At 39.6% G+C, this 18,827-nt stretch overlaps 1 protein-coding gene across 3 annotated transcripts in view; it reads right to left on the reverse strand.

Annotated features, from left to right (window-relative positions):
• Positions 1–18,827, reverse strand: part of MARCHF3 (membrane associated ring-CH-type finger 3) — a 124,374-nt gene that overhangs the window by 17,742 nt on the left and 87,805 nt on the right. For all 3 annotated transcript variants that reach the window (XM_081941129.1, XM_081941128.1, XM_081941127.1), the window contains 2 exons: positions 14,482–14,725; positions 9,319–9,523 (listed from right to left, as the gene is read on the reverse strand). In XM_081941129.1, coding sequence (XP_081797255.1) covers positions 9,319–9,523; positions 14,482–14,669 — 393 coding nt within the window. In that variant the 5' untranslated portion in view covers positions 14,670–14,725. The remainder of the gene's footprint in view (positions 1–9,318; positions 9,524–14,481; positions 14,726–18,827) is intronic.

Here is an 18,827-nt window from a genome sequence, read left to right on the forward strand (position 1 = left end):
AGGGGTCTCACTCTTCCTTGCCAGGCCTTCACGATTCTTCCAAACAATAGAGTAAGGGTCATTTGGATATTGGGGACTAGGACCTTATTCCAGAGAGGAGATGCTCTTTATAGAGAAGTTATGCTTCCGGGGTCCTGAAATATAACACTCTTTAATTGAAAGAACCCGGAGCTGAAGAATTGAATTAGCAGGTAGATGCTATATTTAGCTCAGGAGTCATTGGGATTATTTGGTTTGCAAATTTGCTACAGATGGCTAATTTCTGCACCTTTTTCAGTTGAAAATCACACATGTTGTAGGTTTTATATACATACATTTGAAATCTGCTGCTGTTATTGGAATTAAAATAAAATTAGATAGTTCCTGAATATGATTTACATTTTCATAACTAACATTATGAGGGCAGAATGTACTTTCTGCTTTTTGCTTAAAAGTTCTGCAACCTGATGAAAAGATATTCCTTTTATAATGCTCATGAATTCTTATCTTATCTAAGTATTATAGGCTTTTAATAAGAAAAAGAAATGAAAAAACCCTCTAATCTTTCGCAATAGAACTAGGGGAAAAATTGCATTTCGTTATCATAAGGAGAACAAAATATCATTCAAAACGTTACATTGGAAGTCACATTTTCCTATATCCCGTTTTACACAATTATATAATAAGCTGCTGAACTTATAACTTTATATTCGGATGATTAAAAAAGTAAATAAAATCCAAGCCTAGACTCCAAAAGAATGAAGAACCTTTAATAACTGCCTGGTAGGTAAAAAGCCATGCTTTATGCTTGCTTCGACAAATGACACCAGTGTATTCTGTGATAAGATAAAAGCCAGGGAAGAAGCAGCTATAAATTAAAGCTTGGCATCCCACGTGTTCTGCAAGGTGAACGAATAATGAAACCAACGCAACATTGACAATGCCTCTTAATCCATTTTCTCTGCAAAAGGAAATCCTTATCGGGGAGAAGCAATAGTGAAGTCAGAAGATCAGAAGGTAAATAGATTACCAAGATCCTCGTTTCTGAAAATAAAAGCCACGTTGGACAGAAATGACTACAGTCCCCATTTTTATCAATGACTTATACTTCAGCACCATCTGAAATTTGTCATGCTGAAGTATGCTGAGAACAAATAGCGATAACCTCTACATAAGCAGCCAGCTGTGCTGTTTCAGTGTCTTTGCAATTAAGAATATGTCCAGTTTGAGGAAAAAACTGCAGAACAACCCAGGGCTTTTTGGTTTCTATTCATTTTTATAAACTGCAAGCTGATATTTATAGAGTTTTGCTATAATACTTTTCACTTATATTCATGTCTTACTTTGTTGCCTGCTTCCATAGGAAATTTCCTGAGATAGCCAATTCTGGAACATATCAGCAAATCTTTATTTTTGCAGATATTAAAGTACTTCAAATTAATTCCAAGTAAGCCTCTATACAAAAAAAAGTACAAACAGTATTGAGTATGTCCCTGAATTTGCCTGTTAACTCATTTTCACTTTTGCTTTATTTAATTTTAAGCATATAACATAAGCCAATTTTAACAGCCTACTGTTTTGCCTCTTGAGTTGAAAGAAAATTTCCTCTGTGATCACCCAGCAATACCTTCCCAGCTCTGGAAGCATTCGCTTTCCATTTGAGCTCACCCAGTTACTATTAAGACTCAAGAAATGTCACATTCCATTTGTGCAGGAGAACATTTTCATGGACAGCCAATCAGAAGGTGAAGCTGAAATAAATTAAGCTGCACATCTACTCTCACTGCAATCTTGTGTAATTTATTTTTCTTGATAGGGTTTTCATGAAAAATCATATGCACTGATAATTGAGAATCTTTGTTTTTAACTTGGTTTTTACAGGATTCTTTACAGTATCCAAGCCTTGAATCATTTCCCACAATTGTAATTCCAATGTAGCTGCTCACTTAAATTGGGAGTTCATACCATGATGTAGACTTGGTTAAACACAGCTATGGTTACATCTGAACAAACAGGTCTCTGTGAAAGAGGAATAATAAAGCAGGCAATAAGATTATCCCCAGCTTCACGATCCCTCATTTGCTACTGCTTTCATCAGCTAGACTAGCCCATCGCAAGGACCATGGCAAACTATTTTATGAGGGGGAAAAAATCCAGGGCTTTTTGATCTAGAACAGTGGTTCTCAACCTTCCTAATGCTGCGACCCTTTAATACAGTTCATGTTGTGGTGACCCCCAACCATAAAATTATTTTCATTGCTACTATGTATGTGTAACTGTAATTTTGCTACTGTTATGAATCGTAATGTTAATATCTGATATGCAGGATGGATTTTTATTGTTATAAATTGTACATAATTAAAGCATAGTGATTAATCACAAAAACAGTATGTAATTATATATTGTGAAATATTTATTTCTAATTGCAAATAAATGACATTTTGGCTTAAAGCATGGTGTAGCACAGGGGTCGGCAATCTTAAACACTCAAAGAGCCAGTTGGATCCGTTTCCCACAGAAAACACCGGGAGCCACAAAACCTGGGTGGGTGTGGCCAACTCAACATCACTCCCACCTAGTCACATGACATCCTCCCCCAGACATGCCTACCCAGGTTTCATGGCTCAGTGTTTTCTGTGGGAATAGGGTCTCTCTCTCTTCTCTCCCCCTCCCTCTCATTTGTTATTCTCTATTTTTCCTCTCCCTTTCTCTTCTTTCTTTCTTTCCTTCCCTTTCCCTCTTTCTTTTTCTGTCTTTCTCATTGAATACGATAGCAAATCCAAAATAAAGTTATTAATTGTAGGAAATTACTTCTCTGTAATCTTTTCATAGTGAACTCTAAGTTGATAGAAGCTGGCAAGATTGTACTAACAGCAATAGGATATATATATATTGATTTCTTTTGAGTTTGACAATATGATATGTTATCCAAAATTATAAATAATCTTACTTTCAGATGCATTTTTTTGCCATCTCTGTTATTTTCTTTTAAAAAAATCAGACTTGCTTCCAATTTTTGCCTTCTGGCAAACTGTAGTTTTCTTGGCAAGCGATCTAGCTTGCCATTGCTTTCGTCATAGGTCTGAGAAAGTTAGTTTCTTTCTTTCTTTCTCTTTCTTTTTTTCTTTCTTTCTTTCTTTCTTTCTTTCTCTTTTTTTCTTTCTTTCATCTTCCTTTCTTTTCTTTCTTTCATCTTCGTTTCTTTTACCCTGATTTGTTTCCCTCTCTTTTCCCTCTCTCATTCTCTGCGTTCAGCTCTCTTTCATTTCTTTCTTCCTCTCCCCCTTCTCCCCTTTTCTCTTTCATCTCTCTCTTGCATGTGCAAGCAAAATACCCTCCTGGGCTGGGATCACAGCAGCAGGGACAGCAACTCCTTCCGCTGCCACCACTGAAAAATGAGTAGCTAGCTGCGTTGCACAGGAGAGCCACACTGCGCAGGAGACTCCTCAGTGCCAAACTCAGGTCAGCGCCAGCCGCGGTCCCCTTCGTGTTGGCTCAGGAAAGAGCCGGAGCAGCCATCTCTGGATGCAGAGAGGGAAGAGTTCCAGAGCCCTGCGCAAGGAGACCCCTGTACAGCGCAGGAGAACTGGAGCTCTTCCCTCCCTGCACCCAACCAGCTGCTGCTGTTGCTCCCCATTCCCCTCCTTCCTGAGCCAGCACAAAGGGGACCATGACTCACGCTGACCTGAGTCTGGTGCTGTGGAGTCTCCTGTGCAGCGTGGCTCCCCTGCACTGCGTACCCAGTTACTCACTTCATTGTGCAGTGCGACAGCGGGAGGAGAGTCGTTGTCCCCTCCGCCTTGATCCTGGCCCAGGAGGGTATTTTGCTTGCACGTGCAAGAGATGAGCATGAGAAAAGGGCTGGAGCTCTTCCCAACACTGAGTTGCCTGCGAAAGATGTGGAATCGCAAAAGCAGGCGTGAGGTTTGTGCCTTCTCGGGGCGGAAAACAGATTGCACGATTGGGTCAGCAGGGAACCGCAGGAGAGGGGCCAAAGAGCCGCAGGTGTACACTGTAGCATGGGTAACAGTCTTAATAGGGAATTTCAGCGTATGCGCATCCCACGTTCTTTTATTTTATTTTCCCCGCCTTGTTTTACGCCTCAAAAATGGTACCTCTTGGCTTCCATACCTCTGCCCATCAACCTCCATCACTCAGAGCGAGCGCTCAGCCGCCTTCGGCAAGAGGAGCAGCAGAAGCCCCTACCCTACTGGCGCAAACTTCCAACCTTGCAGACTTCCAACCAGTAACCCCTTCCTACCCCTCCTGAGTCCCCAGTCCGTATCCCTTCCCTTCTTCTCTGTTCTGTTTCCAGCTAACGGTCTCTCCCTTGGATCCCGGTGGAACTAAGCAGAGCTGGCTCAGTGGAGTCGGGGCTGTGCCGGGGGAGTGGGTGGAAGCGATGTCAGGTGGAGACTCGGCGGCCATCGCAGCCTCTCCTCAGCCATTGCCCTTCTCGCTGCTCAAGCCTCCCCCTTTGATGCAGCTTAACCCGGGCGAAGGCATGCACCCTGTAGGAGCTCCCAGGCAGGAACAGTCACTGAAAAATGCCTACAAGGGAGGCCGGCCAGACTGGCCTGATGGGAAGCCCGTCAGTCTTCTGGCACCTCTCCTTTCGCTGCGTGGGGAACCCAAGCTGCTCCTTCCCTTCAGGCCGGCTTCTCGCCAGCCTCTCCATGGGAGGCTCCTCGGTGACCTGTGAAAAGGTCATTTGACGCCCAAAGGGGTCGCGACCCACAGGTTGAGAACCCCTGATCTAGAAATATTGATGCCATTGGTGCCTTTTCCGCTATAATATGTTTGTCTGTTTGTTAGTTTCTTTGTTTGTTTTGCTGCCTGTCTCACTCTGAAAAGTGCCTCTGGGTGGCTTGCAATTAAATGACAAGCCATTAGCAAAATCCAACAAAGATCCAAAAGCGGATGGCCCACTTCCAACTGTAAATAACTAATGGTCTGTAACAATTCACCACAGCCAACTCACCATGGGACAACAGTTACACTAATATCAAATAAAGGGTGGAGTAGAATCATTAAAGAAAGGATGCAAAAGGAGGAACAGAATGAAATGTGACTGGAAAAAAAATTAAAATATATTTTTTATTTTAAATAATTAAATTGAATTGTTAAATTGTCCTATGGTGAATTGTCTCACGATGACCTGGCGGTAGCGAGTTATCCCATTTCGAATAACCATTCCTGGCAGTGGTACCTGTAACAAGGTATAGTAATGCCAAAATGACACATGTGTGTAATTTAAAAATGCCATGACTATGTATGGTATTTGTCAAAAATGTCTGACAGAAGAATGTAAGTTGCAGCATTTCTCTGATTTACATCATCAGACGTATACTGTCATATCCTTGCTTCCTTTTCCCCTCTGGATGCCTGTGATTTCTAGAAAATCTGGTATATCATCAAGCTTTTTTAAAAAAATCCGTCAAATCCTGTTTTTGTGAAGAACTTAGAGCATTATATTCATCTACTCATGAAATGGTGAAAGCACATAGACCTCCCTCTGAATCATACTTATCATGAAAGGGTAGCCCTTTCAAAGTTATGATGGATCTCCCCCAAAGTTAGTTATCACCTGTCCACAAAATTATGGCTGCTACCCCGCGCCCATTGAATTTTCAGTGCTTGATCACCAATTCGCATTATGATTATAGTGTCATGTGACTGCAATTTCTGCCATTTTTGCTGGTTTCTGGCAAAAAACACCCATTAAAAAGAATGAATTTGCTTAATGACCACATGGTAATGCTTAACTGTGGTGAATTGCTTTGCAACTGTCATAAAAACAGTGGAAAGATCTAGTCAGGTCATATGTGACTGGCATAATGACCTCAATGACTTATGACCAATGTTCTGGGTTCAATTGTAATTGCTAAGTAAGGACTATCTGCAGTCTTCTAATTAAAGTTTAGAAAACTGAGACATCGTTGTACAGGATAGTCAGTATTGGCCCAGTAGATACCTTTCAGAAGGTGTTTCCATTATTGGAAGCTGGAAACTCAGTATCTACCAAATGCTTGAATTGTTTTTCCTCCCTCCTATCTATTCCTTTTATGTAAGTGTCATTTATCCTAGATTTTAAGCCTTAAGACCCCTTAATCATTTCTGACAAGGGAGAAAGAAAATCAGGATTCATTTTATACCAGTGGAACTTGGAATGGGTACTATTCTGTCTCTCTCTGGAGTACAATGGACAATCACCTGAGAAAACTATACCAGAATACTATAGAACACACATGAACCCCTATGAATTGAAAAGACCCAAGAGTCAACCTGAAAGAAAGAGGTGTTTTGAGGTGATCATTAATTTCTTCCCAAGAGGAGCTGAGACAGCTATGTGGTAATGACCACATAAACCTAATTTAATTAATTAAATAAATGTTGTATGTATAGTCTTCTACGTGCTCATATGAAATGCAATGAAGATGAAAACTAAACCTATCAATATCAGCTCTTTTCCTTTGATTCTGGATCAATGACAGAGCCAAGAAAAGTTGAAAGAATTTTTGGACACTGTAAGGATTTGGAAAGGAAGGTCAAGGAAATTAGCATATAGGCAGTGTTTTCATCAATCAGTTTCTTTTCATTGCTTAGTTTCAATTATCCAGGGTGATGGGGCAAGAAAACAGGATTCTAGAAGTCAACAAATGGCTACACAAACAGAAAGGTTGGATGCTATGACAGTGGCTTGTGCAACCCTCATGGAGGGCTTCTGGAAATTAATGGACAACTTACAAAAACTGGGAAATGTTTTGGACCCTCTAATCAGGAAGGCATTAAACAAAAACAAAAGCAGACTGGAGTGACAAAAGTCTTGACTTGAATATCTACCTAAGGACAGGGTCAAGAAAGCAGAACACAAAAAAGCAGGATGCTGGGATGGAGTTCAGAGCTTCTTAAGACAAGACTGCAGAGATACCAGTAGGTGGTACTCAAAACTTCCTATATTTTAGCATCAAAGCAAAAAAATATGGCAATAAAAAGGGAAAACCAATGTTCTTAATTCAGGAAGACAAATGCAATGAAACTTGTTGGGATGATACTCATAATTGGCACAGGAGCTCTGAAAATACATTAATAGGAAATGGAAAATCAGCATAGACAAACAGAAGATGGTATTCAGAAATTATAGAAATTCTGTCACAAAAGGTAACAGATTGAACTGAGGCTTGCAAGAGATACCAAAACTAACAAATAGAGCATTCTTTGGTTATATTAGAAAATGCAGGTCTATTGCTAAGAGAAAGTGGTGAAATGTGTGGATGATGGTGAGAAGCAGGACTTCCCAAATCCCATTTTATAGCCACCTTCTTTGAGAAGGAAAATGGAGCTGTAGGTAGCAGTTTTTATGCTACTGGGTGAACAAGGAGTCAGCTTTGAACATAGAAGGAGAGAATAATGAAGAACTACCTAATGTAAATGAATTTGTCTCCAGAGTCATATGGATTATATCCTGCGGTAGTTAAATAATTAGCAGAATTGATTATAAAACTGTTCTCAGTAACCTTTGAAAACTTCATGTCTACACTGAGCAAAGTCCTTGAACAGATTATCAAGCAACCTGTTTGTGAGAGCTTGAATTGGCATGTTACAATTAAACAGGAGTCAATACAGTTTATCAAAACCAGTGTCTGACTAATGTAACCGCCTTCAGTAGAATTTCTAATTTAATAATTCACAGAAAGGCTACAAAGTATACTTGGACCTCAATAGAACCTTCATCAGCTAGTCATCAATGAGTAAAACATGAAGTAGGTGATATTAGTTAGATGAATTCACAATTACCTGCATGATTGAACCTAAGGAATTCTCATTAATAGCATCCCTTCAGACGGTAAGTACTGAGTGACTATAACAGTTAGACATATAAATATCTGCATATGGATAACAAAAATGTAGGGCAGAAATAGGATGAATAGACACTTGCCTGGCAGAAATACATCTGGCTATCCTTGTCAACCAGAAATTAAATGTGAGTGAGCAGTGTAATTTAACTTCTAAAACCGCAAATGCTATATTAGGATATAATAACAGAAGTAAAGAGTCCAGGAGGTAACTATGCCACAGGATGTAACTGTTCCACTCTACTCTGTCCTGGTCAGAATCTACTTGAAATGCTGAATATGGATCTGGGCACCCGAGTTTTAAAAAATGGACAAAATGGAACAAATCTGGAGGGGAATCGCAGCAGCAAAGAATCATGAAGAGCAGTTAAAAAAATCTAGATATGTTTATAATAGCAATTTTCAAACATCTGAAAGGCTGTCACACTGGAGTGAACATCCTCTTTTGCCCCTATCAGTTAAAATATAAAGAAGGAAATTCAGGTTAGGCATCAGGGGGACCTTTCTGAATGAATGATCTATCAGCCAGGGGACAGGCTGCCATATGAGGCAGTGAGTTCTCCTTCACTAAACCCTGAAACAGATGGCGGATGTCAGAGATGATCTGATGGCTCCTGAACTGAATGAAAAGTTGACCTAGAGACTTCTAAAGTCCCTTCAGTTCTATGATTCTGAACAGTGGAATAGTATTGGTTGAAACAAAATAAAATACATAGCTTTATCTTGTCACCTTCACAACTAATTTTTCATAACTTGTGGAAAAATAATATAATATTCAGAATTCTCACAATGTTGATTTTAAAGTGACCTGTAATATACTGTCTTTCAAAAGAAAACGAAAAGCTTTTAGTGCAGCAGTCAAGTGAGTATACTGTCATTTTATATACAGTTCAATTTATTTAAATCACTTATTTAAATTACTGCAGCTAGAATGAGCAAATAGAAAAAAACAACTGGCTTATATGACACTCTTTGGCAACTAAGAGATGCAACAAAAATATTTAAAATGTAAAAAAAAAACCATCACCTGTCAGTTCAGTGGATTTTTAAAATGATTTCTTAGCATGTATTTATAAGACACACTAATATTTCTATTAATATGGCATAAATTTATTTCCTTTCAGAACACCAAATCAAAGTATATTACATGTATCCTAAATATTTTCTGCTATAGTTAAATAAAGGTACATAAAACCCAAGGCATCAATTCCAGTTTAATCATTCATAGGCTTAGCTAAAAACGGAAAGGATTCATAACTGAATTTTACTCGTATTTTTATATAACTCAATTTTTTACTTGTACTTTGAGTCATTTAGACAGTGAGGTGGGCAGTGTGTAAATGTGATTAATAATAAATAAATCTCTTCTTGCTGTCCTTCTGCTCCTCCTTTTTGACCCTAAACTTTCCAGATTACGGATTGTCCTTTGCTTGCCGTACAGTATAAAAACATCCATAATTAAAAGCTTTTCTCAATTACTGACCTCGACCAATGGCCTTGGTTTGCGCTCTACTGTAAACTTGAAGTGGCAAAGTTCACAGTAATTGGTATTTGAAGATGAGAGCCAGTGTTCCAGGCAGCTACGATGAATAGTCCCCAAGGTTCCAGTACATTCACAAGGAGAAAGCAGGTCTTCTTGACTGCTGCCTTCGTGGCAAATCCTGCACATTGGTCGGTCATTGAAAGGACTGAAAAAAAGGATTAAGTTGGTGCAGGAGTCATACATTGAAGGAATATCAAGGTTATTTGGTTATTTCAAGGTTAATTGTACTGTATACAGTTGAACCTAAGAGCCTAATTCATTGCTGTGCATAATCTCTTTCCATCTACCTACAATGTAATCTTACCATAGTAGAAGAATTAACAAGGCAGCCCCATTCTTTATGAACACTCAATTAAGTTATATAAAGAAGCAATCCTTAAATTTAATTAGTTAATGTGATCTGGGCAACATTCATTATTGCTCCCAAATGAGTCACCATATATGCAGTATATTGTGTCGTGACAGAGGGGGGTAGGGAGGAAGGGGGTGAAGGAGTGGGGAGAGAGATGTTCCTTGATTCTCTAATACATTTGTGCCAATATCTTCACCTTGGAATCTAGCCAAAATTGCTACAACTGAGAAAACGTCTTTCATCAGTCTACCAAAAGTTCTACTTTGTCCCAGTTCCCCATCCCCCATTCTGAGTTTTCAGTATTCTCTACATTTTTTTTCTCTTTTGTAGCCTCTTTACAATTCATATCTGCCATTTCCTCTGGATTATATATCATGATTTGTAACTTTAGTTTGCATTCAGAGCTTAAACCAGAATTTCTTGAATGAAATGTAATGGGAAAATGCTTTAACAAATTCCAGAAGTATTATATTAAGATACAAGGAGAAATGAAGGTGAAGAGTGCAAAAACTCTGTTTCAAACTTTATTATGGCACATGATCCCCCAGAAATCTAACATAATAAAGAAAACCTGACATATAAAACATTCAACAATCTACTTTATTAAACTAAAATTGTTAACATTTGGGATAAGCCAACTTCGGATATAGCAGTTGTTTATTGGATGCGGTGGCTCAGTGGCTAAGACGCTTAGCTTGTCAACCAGAAAGGTTGGCAGTTCAGCAGTTCGAATCCCTAGTGCCATGTAATGGAGTGAGCTCCCGTTACTTGTCTCAGTTTCTGCAAACCTAGCAGTTTGAAAGCATGTAAAAATGCAAGTAGAAAAATAGGAACCACCTTGGTGGGAAGGTAACAGCGTTCCATGCGCCTTCAGCATTTAGTCGTGCCAGCCACATGACCATGGAAACATCTTCGGACAGTGCTGGCTTTGAAATGGAGATAAGCACCACCCCCTAGAGTCGGGAACGACTAGCACATATATGTGTGAGGGGAACTTTTCCTTTTTATTGTACTGCTATTAATTTACACAGCCCCATCCGAAATGTAAGAAAACCAAAACTGTCTGTGACAGGTGAATCTCTTAGGGATGCAATTGCTTAAATTGAAATAGATCATTTTCTACAACAGACAATCCTATGTAAAGATGTCTTGAGAATGAAGCTCTTTTCTTTTATACTGCAACTCCTATTGCAGTCTTTCACACAGCTTTTTCTTGGAAACCAGCTTCTGATTTTAAAGGGTAACAGTTAATTGATTAGCTGTAGCTGTTCATTCTCACACTTATTTTTCACAGTCTCTTTCCTTCTCTCTCTGGTGTATATCTAGAGCATATTTATATGCATGCTCAAGATTTGTTTGCTTGAACGGATGAAGTATTTTCAATCTATGTTGTCATTTCTTCATCCATTGTGATTGGTTTTATTTAAGAAAAATCTATTAAAATTACCAGAAATATCCAAAACAAACATTTCAAGTAAAATCTAATTCTGGCTCCCTTGAAATGGTATTAAATATCCTCTCTGATGTACATGAAGTTTTACTGCTTCTTCAGATTATCACATGCAGAGCAGTGGTGGGTTTCAAATTTTTTAAGAACCTCTTCTGTAGGTATGGCCGGCTTTGTGGGAGTGGCTTTCCAGCCATGTGACTGGGTGGGAGTGGCTTGCTGGCCATGTAACTGGGTAGGCATGGCTTGCCAGCCATGTGACTGGGTGGGTGTGGCCAACTTGTAAAATGTGGTGAAACTCACTTGCTTAGCAACCAAAATGTTGGCTCAGAAACACTGACATTGAAGTGTGCAAGTCTTAAAGCTGTCAAGTTACAAGACCCTTGCACCCCTAACCCTTTAGAAAAAAAACCAGGGGTATTCAAACTTGACAGATTTAAGACTTGTGGACTTCAACTCCCAGACTTCCTCCTCTCGCTCTTCATCTTGATGATGTGTAGACAGGCTGGGGGCGGGAGCTGGAACCGGTTCTAAACGGCACTGTAGATTTGTGGAACCTCTTCTATAGAAAAGGTTAGAACTGGCAGGAACCCACCCCTGGTGCAGAGTGACCATGTGCCTGCTCTAGGCAGAAGTCCTATGGATGTTAGGTTTAATTTGCTGCTCTACATAGTCAGCCTACTTTCTCCTCATATTAATTTTATTCTACAGTCATCACAATGTGCTGACTGAACTACTGTATCTCCTGTCTCTTTTTCCAATCTACATGAGTTATCTCTTTTTCCACGTGGCATCAGTTTCCCCTCGAGAATTGGAGCAATGTCTTTGCTGAGACAAGAGTATCCTCTCTAGAAGTTGGGGATAACGAAGAGAGAACTAGATAGGAGGCGCAAAGATGCCAACCAGAAGGAAAAAGCTGAGACCAAATATTTGGTGCAGGCGCCCTTCATATTCAAAAGTGAGAAATGAGCAGCACGAAGTCTGCTACTACATAAGGACAGGTGAGATTTTAAACCTTCGGGCTGCTATAAATAGCAGGCTGCCTTGAAAGATTCTGTATTAGCCGATTGTCTATATTATTTCACTTTTGTTTCTAAAAGGGACTTTTACAAAAGCCTTGCTTCCGTTGCTAGCTGAGTAAGGAATGCTGAGTAAGTTTCTTCAGAGAGATGTACTACTGTCTCTTGGGTGACAGTTCCTGCATTTAAAGGAAACAGTGTTCTGCCCTTATTTTTGAAGGACCCCAAAGTAGACTTTGTGGAAAGCCACAAGAACAGTTACCACTCTTAGGATTCTTCACTGTTTTCATATGTGATAGGCTGTTTTTCCAGGTCCTTAGGTTCTTGTAAGATCTCCAAAAGAAAATAAAACTGAAGAAGATAGTTGTAGGTGATTTGTTGCACAAAGCACATGCAATATTAACTTACAAAGAATAAACCTAATGCCCATTTTCACCTGCAACATTTCTTCAAATTCTCCAGGAAAAGAAACTTTATGGGACTTTATTCCTTAACTTATTTATTTAAGTGTAAAAATCTTTCTTCCAAGTTAAATTGTTAAAATTGATTTGATTGAACACCAGTAATTTATAAGTGAGGACTGGTCTGTGGCGTTCCACTTGCTTTCCTTATAAAATAACTGAAGCATAATATATTTGATTTGACCCTCCCTATACCAAGGCAATCAAACTGGGATATTTCTGTTTAAATCCTATTTATTCTTTCCTTAAAGATGATCGTAGGTATATCTCAATGACTGGTTTATTCATTATCTCAAAATTATTCAAATTAATATTTACAATTTGATACTGCCTATCTCAATACTTCCATGTTAGGCAGTATGATACAAAATTGCTTTCCCTAATGTGGGAATCCAAGCATAGCATTATCCAAAATATCAGGAAGAGAGCAAATTGGTATTCTAGTTGCAGCATTGGGACTTGAAGGTTAATATCGCTCTCAACTATGTGTCAGAGTGTCCTTCCTTTAAACCTCTCAGCCCTAACATATCTCTCAGAGTAGTTCTGGCAAGACTGAACAGAATTCTACGTGTGCTGCTCTTAAGAAAAAGCAGAAACCAACACAAAAACAAATGCACAAATTTCAGAAATTTACTGTTAGAAAAGGTGTTTATTCTAAGACAGATCTATCATGGTGATCTGCAATTGAAACTTTAGCTTTTTATATAAGTGATTTAAACTTTCTATAGAAACTTCCAATAATGTTTTGTAAAGAAAAAAACACATCAACATATTATGTATATTTTATTAACACAGTTCACATCACATATATGCGCACACATACACCTGTGCTGAGTTAGGAAAAGGAATACCTTTTTCTAACAATCCAATATGGTTTGTTGCAATTCTGGTGGAATTGGCTAATGGTGTAACAGGCAATATACTGTACATGGCATGGTGCATTTAACAATTGTTTTTTGGGGAGTGAGTATCTATGCATTAAAGTTAACTTAAAGAATAAAGACCCATGAATGACTCAATAATATTAAGAGAAAATAAATATTCCAATCTGGAATCTTTCAGATATACTGTATTACAATGCCCATCAGTCTCAGCCAGCATGCATATCACCATAAATTAACAGTAATATGACTTCCAGCTGTCAGACTTATTCCTGAAGCACCTTTGGGAAAAAACCATGTAGCCAGTGATTATTGTGTCAAAGAGTTAAGAGGCTCCCTGGCTGTAGAAATATAAGGCAGACATGAAAGAGTGAAAAAAAAAAAGAAGCTCCATAACACTCCGAAGCTGGATGAAAGAGGACCTAAGAATCTCCTTCTGTCAATCACTCATACAGAGGCACACAGTTTGCAATGAGGAGCATGCACAAATCAGCAGGATGTCACTTCTAAAGTTTTCTTTTCCAAATCGGAAGGATTTATTGCATCTTATTCACTTTACAACCTGCCTCTCCCAGCTACTTCCCCACCTTTTCCTGCACCGAATGAGAACAAGCAAGTTTACGCATTAAAGATAGTCCCAAAGTTATTGCCAGCTTACAAAATTCATTCTGAATTCAAAAGACGAATGCTCTAAGAGCGCAAGTTATGCGTGGAGTCTGCTCAGAGTTACGGAAACAGGAGGGTACAGAAGAGTAGCCTCTAATCTAACCAGGATAAAAACAGACTGTGCTTAGCCTGGCATTAAAAATAAAGTCCCAAGTAGGACTACAAAGACTCAGAGCTTGCAACCAACATCCCCTCCGTTCTTTGCCCTTACCCCTCCAGCAAAGCTGAATGGGAAACTAGACATGTCTTTGAGTTTGATAGTACTGACTGACCGTACCTCTGAGTGGTAAGAGTCCGTACTACAGTTGATAGCAGCTGTCCGTCCTTGGCCGAAACTTGCATGACATACTGCGGCTGTCCATTCACAAGACTGCTACAGTCCTCCACAGTCTTTACCACAGGAGTGGCTGGGCTGGTGCAGTCTGGTAAGACTTCAGGCAGGTGACTGCAGCGGCTGGTTGTCATGGTAACAGACAGCAATTACTCTGCTAATGGCTTCCACATTCATACAGGATTTCCATCTAGGAAAAAAGATTAGAAAACCATTTATTGAAGAGCAGGTTTCAAAGACTGAATACAGACCACCTGCATCTTTATTCATTAATATTCAGCAGAACTCAAAACAGCATCATTTCTTGTTATAGCTTTTTTTTTGGGGGGGGGGGTAAAGCACAAAAGGGGAAAAGCAAAGATTGATAACAATGCAGAGAGCCCCGTGATGTACAACACTGTCTTATTGATTCTCTAGGAAAATGAGAGATTTTCTCTCTTTAGGAAAAAAAAAGAAGACCCATGTTCCTATTATTGGCGGGGGTGGGATGGGCAGCTTTGAAATGTGGTCTTGAGAAATTGCATCTCTATGAAGCAAGGGTGTGTGTTTGTTTCTTTATGTTTCTCCACAATCATCAATGTTTTGATAATAAATGGGACGTCTGTTTTCACTGCTTCCCCCCCCCCCACCTGTCTACCACTACAAAATACTTCTTGTTGCACAGGGCAAAACAGATTTTGCTTTTGATCCCGTCAATTCGATCCAAGCCTCTCTTCAAAAAGTTATATCTTTCACGAGAAAGAGTACAAGAAATTTACCATCTCTCTCAGGGAATCATCCATTATTGCTAAGTGCATTACATCATCAAGCATGGAGCAAAACACCAAAATTAACGTTTAATGAGAGAAAGGCAGTTGACTACCTCAAAGTAGGAATAATATATGTTATAAGTGAAAAGTGAGAGAGGGGGGGAAAAACCAATAGTCCACAGGATTAGCTTTTTACAAATAAACATGGTCCCAGCAGAATAATGTGTAAATATGAGAACTAATTTATCAAGAAAATTCTGTTCTCACTCTCAGTCAAGGTATTAGTGAGGGTGTTAGAGTTTCTCAAGATGTTAACAGAGCTAAGTGTGAGACAAGAATTGTGCTTATTACTATTTGCCAAACAGTGAAAGAAAAAACACAGGGATATTGTTATCTTTTTAAATTATTCAATAATTTCATTTATTTCAAAAATGGTACATGTCACAGCCTGCCACAACTGGCAGCCAGCACAAAATGGAACAGTTTTCAGAGTCCTCCTTCACAGATCAGTGCAATATCTTACTGTATTGTTTCCCAAAATATAAAAAGGAGTCTTTTATTTTACGGGATTTTGCTAAAAAGGTGCTCGCTCTATGATGCAGACCATCTACCACAGTAACAATTCATCACTGATCACCTTCTGTTCTGAAAATGCTACCATATATTCCAGTGCTCTTCATTACAGTGAATGCACACCTGATTTTTAGGAAAGACTCTTTTTGGAATAAAGTTTATTGGGCCTGACAGAGCACCAAAAAAGGAATTTTGGATTTGCTCACTCCTTCCTTTCTCTCGATTCTCCTTTCTCTGCCTCCTGATGACAAGTAGTAAAAAGCTACAAAATTTGAACTGATCACATCTTGGTCATTTCACTTTATTAGCTTGATGTAATTGGCTGAATTATCAAATATAAATGCTCAAGGGGACTGGCACATACCCAATGTACATTTAAAGCCATGATACAGCTACCCTAAATATCAATTCTATTGGTTTTTTTTTTTTTAAAAAAAACTGTGTAATCTCAAAGCATGGAAAGATTGAGGTCAGCCTTGGATTAGCTTCCTTTGATCGCTGGGGCCACAATCATATTATTGGGCACCCTTGCAGAAACATTAATGGAGGCAAGAAAATTATTCAGAATGTCTATATAACATGAACGATGGCTCATGGGTTTGCATGCTTACAAAATATTAAAGAAAAGAATAGATGTTTGAGAACTTATTTGAGTGGTTGTTTTAGCCTTGAAGAAAGTGGATATTCTCCAGAGAATCTGAACACTACCAAGGTATTACTGTGTGGCAGTGACGTGCAGTCAGGTGAGGCAAGTGAGGCACAGCCTCACCTCTCATCATCAGGACAGCAAGTCATTCGATGGGAAACTTGCCTTTTGGGAGGAATAACCCAGCTTGGCTCCTGCTTTCGATCTGCCGCCCAACGACCGAACGGAGAAGCGAAGAAGCAGGAGAGACAAAGCAGGAGCCAAGCCGAGTCATTCCTTCCAAGAGGCAAGTTTCCTATCGAATGACTCGCTGCCCTAGACTCGAGGCTCCAGTCCAGCCTGTGGTGCTTGCAGCCCCCGCCAGCTCCTCCAGGGACTCCCAAGCTCGGCACCAGAGAGCTGCCGCGAGAGAGGCCGGCCAGGTTGCCTGGGCGGCGGCAGAGATTCCCTTTATTCTTTCGGGTGCGGGAAGCGGGGGGGAGGGGGAGAGGCTTCCTCCGCTCCGTCTGCTCCCCACCTGCGCTGCCCTCGCCCGACAAGTGCGCCCCAGATTCCGCGCAGCTCTGGCAGGCGGTGCCGTGGCCGAATCCCAGGGCGGAGGGTGGCAGGTCGCAACTGAGCATGCCTGACTGTGGAATTCTGGGAGTTGAAGTCCACAAGTCTAAAAAAATTGCTGCCTCACCAGCTATAAACCTCACCGCACGTCACTGCTTTGTGGTAGTGCCAATGCTCCGAGGACAAGGAAGAAAAGGAGCAGCAATCCTGATCCTCATTTCCAATAAAACAGAACAAATAACACATACTGGTACCATTAATACTAAAGGGAATGCAGGAGAACGCAGACTTAACAGAACAGTCTCACCCCCTACAGCACATGGACATGGATTATGAGCTACATTTTAGTTTTGAAATACATGCTGAGACTGTTCAGCGAGTGTATGCAGCAGCACAGTAGCTGCCTCATTAAACTTAAATAGCCTAGACAGTGCTGTGCTTACAGATCCATGCTATAGAATTCTACATTTTCTTCCTTGCTGCTTCACTGACCTCATTATGTACAGCAGCAAGATTATAATTCTGCAGAAAGTGACCATCCGTGGTTTTACAAAGGTTTCCGTCCATCAGTGAGGAGTGTTTCTTAACCACCAAATGATGCAGCTAAGAGCAAAACATTAAAGGCACCCAACTCTCTTACAGTGGCTGCCAATTAAAAATAATAAAAGTTCTGAGCTGCCCACCCAGCATGCCACATTTAAAACATATTTGTAACATATTAAAAATAGTTTAAAAAAAATTAAAACTGTCATTTATCCTATTATAGATGTAGGAGATTTGAGGGGCAAGAAAAGAGCACGGGAAGAGATCGACTGCTGGAAAAGTTCATGGGTGACATCACATTTCAAACCAGATCAACACCAGAACTCTGATTGGATTAACAATCCTTCTTTTCCTTCTTCTTTCCTATCCTAGGTCAACCAAGCGAGAATTGTAAAATGAACAATCTCAAACATTTTTTTAAAAAAAATCAGTGATGACAGAAGCTCTATAATGTAATTCTCTGAAACCAAAACAACTGCTTAGACTGTTTCTTACTATTCTCTCGAAACACGATGCCTCACGCAATATACATCCAACAATAATATAAGTGATAAAGTGCACATGTTGAATTCTGAAGTAGATATCGAAAATTCTTCTGAGAAGACCTATTGATTCAAGACATCATCAACTTATACAAAAAAATAAAAACCAACCAAAAAAATAAATAAATCATGCCACCTAATGAATTTCTATCCCATACAGATATTGCCACATTTTTTGTAACTCTTTTAAAATTAAACATATGGAAATTGCTTACTGGGATCAAATACAGGACCAAATATGCACTTTAATTCAGAATTCCTGAAACAAATACATAATTGAAACTACAGGTAGTCTTTGAGCTACGGATGTAATGGAGCCTGCCAACTACATTTGTAACCGGAAGATTCGTAGGAGTGAATTGCGTTACTTGACCGCAATCAATTCCTACTTTTGCCCACACATTCGCTAATCAAATAGGTTGGTTGTTAAGTGCACATAAAGTATCTCAAGGTGGGGAAGGCTATAGTGGGGAGGATAGTGAGGGAACAGGCCACCTGTTGCAAACTACAGAATATAGAACAACAAGAGTTGGAAGGGACCTTGGAGTTTTTCTAGTTTTTCCTGCTCAGGCAGGAAATTTTATACCATTTCAGACAAGTGGTTGTTCTATCTCTTAAAAACATCCAGTGTTGGAGCATTCACAACTTCTGGAAGCAAGTTGTTCCATTCTGGATTAATTGTTC

The sequence above is a fragment of the Natrix helvetica genome (genome assembly GCF_964273705.1).
Source record: "Natrix helvetica genome assembly, chromosome: 2".
Lineage (NCBI taxonomy): Eukaryota > Metazoa > Chordata > Lepidosauria > Squamata > Natricidae > Natrix > Natrix helvetica.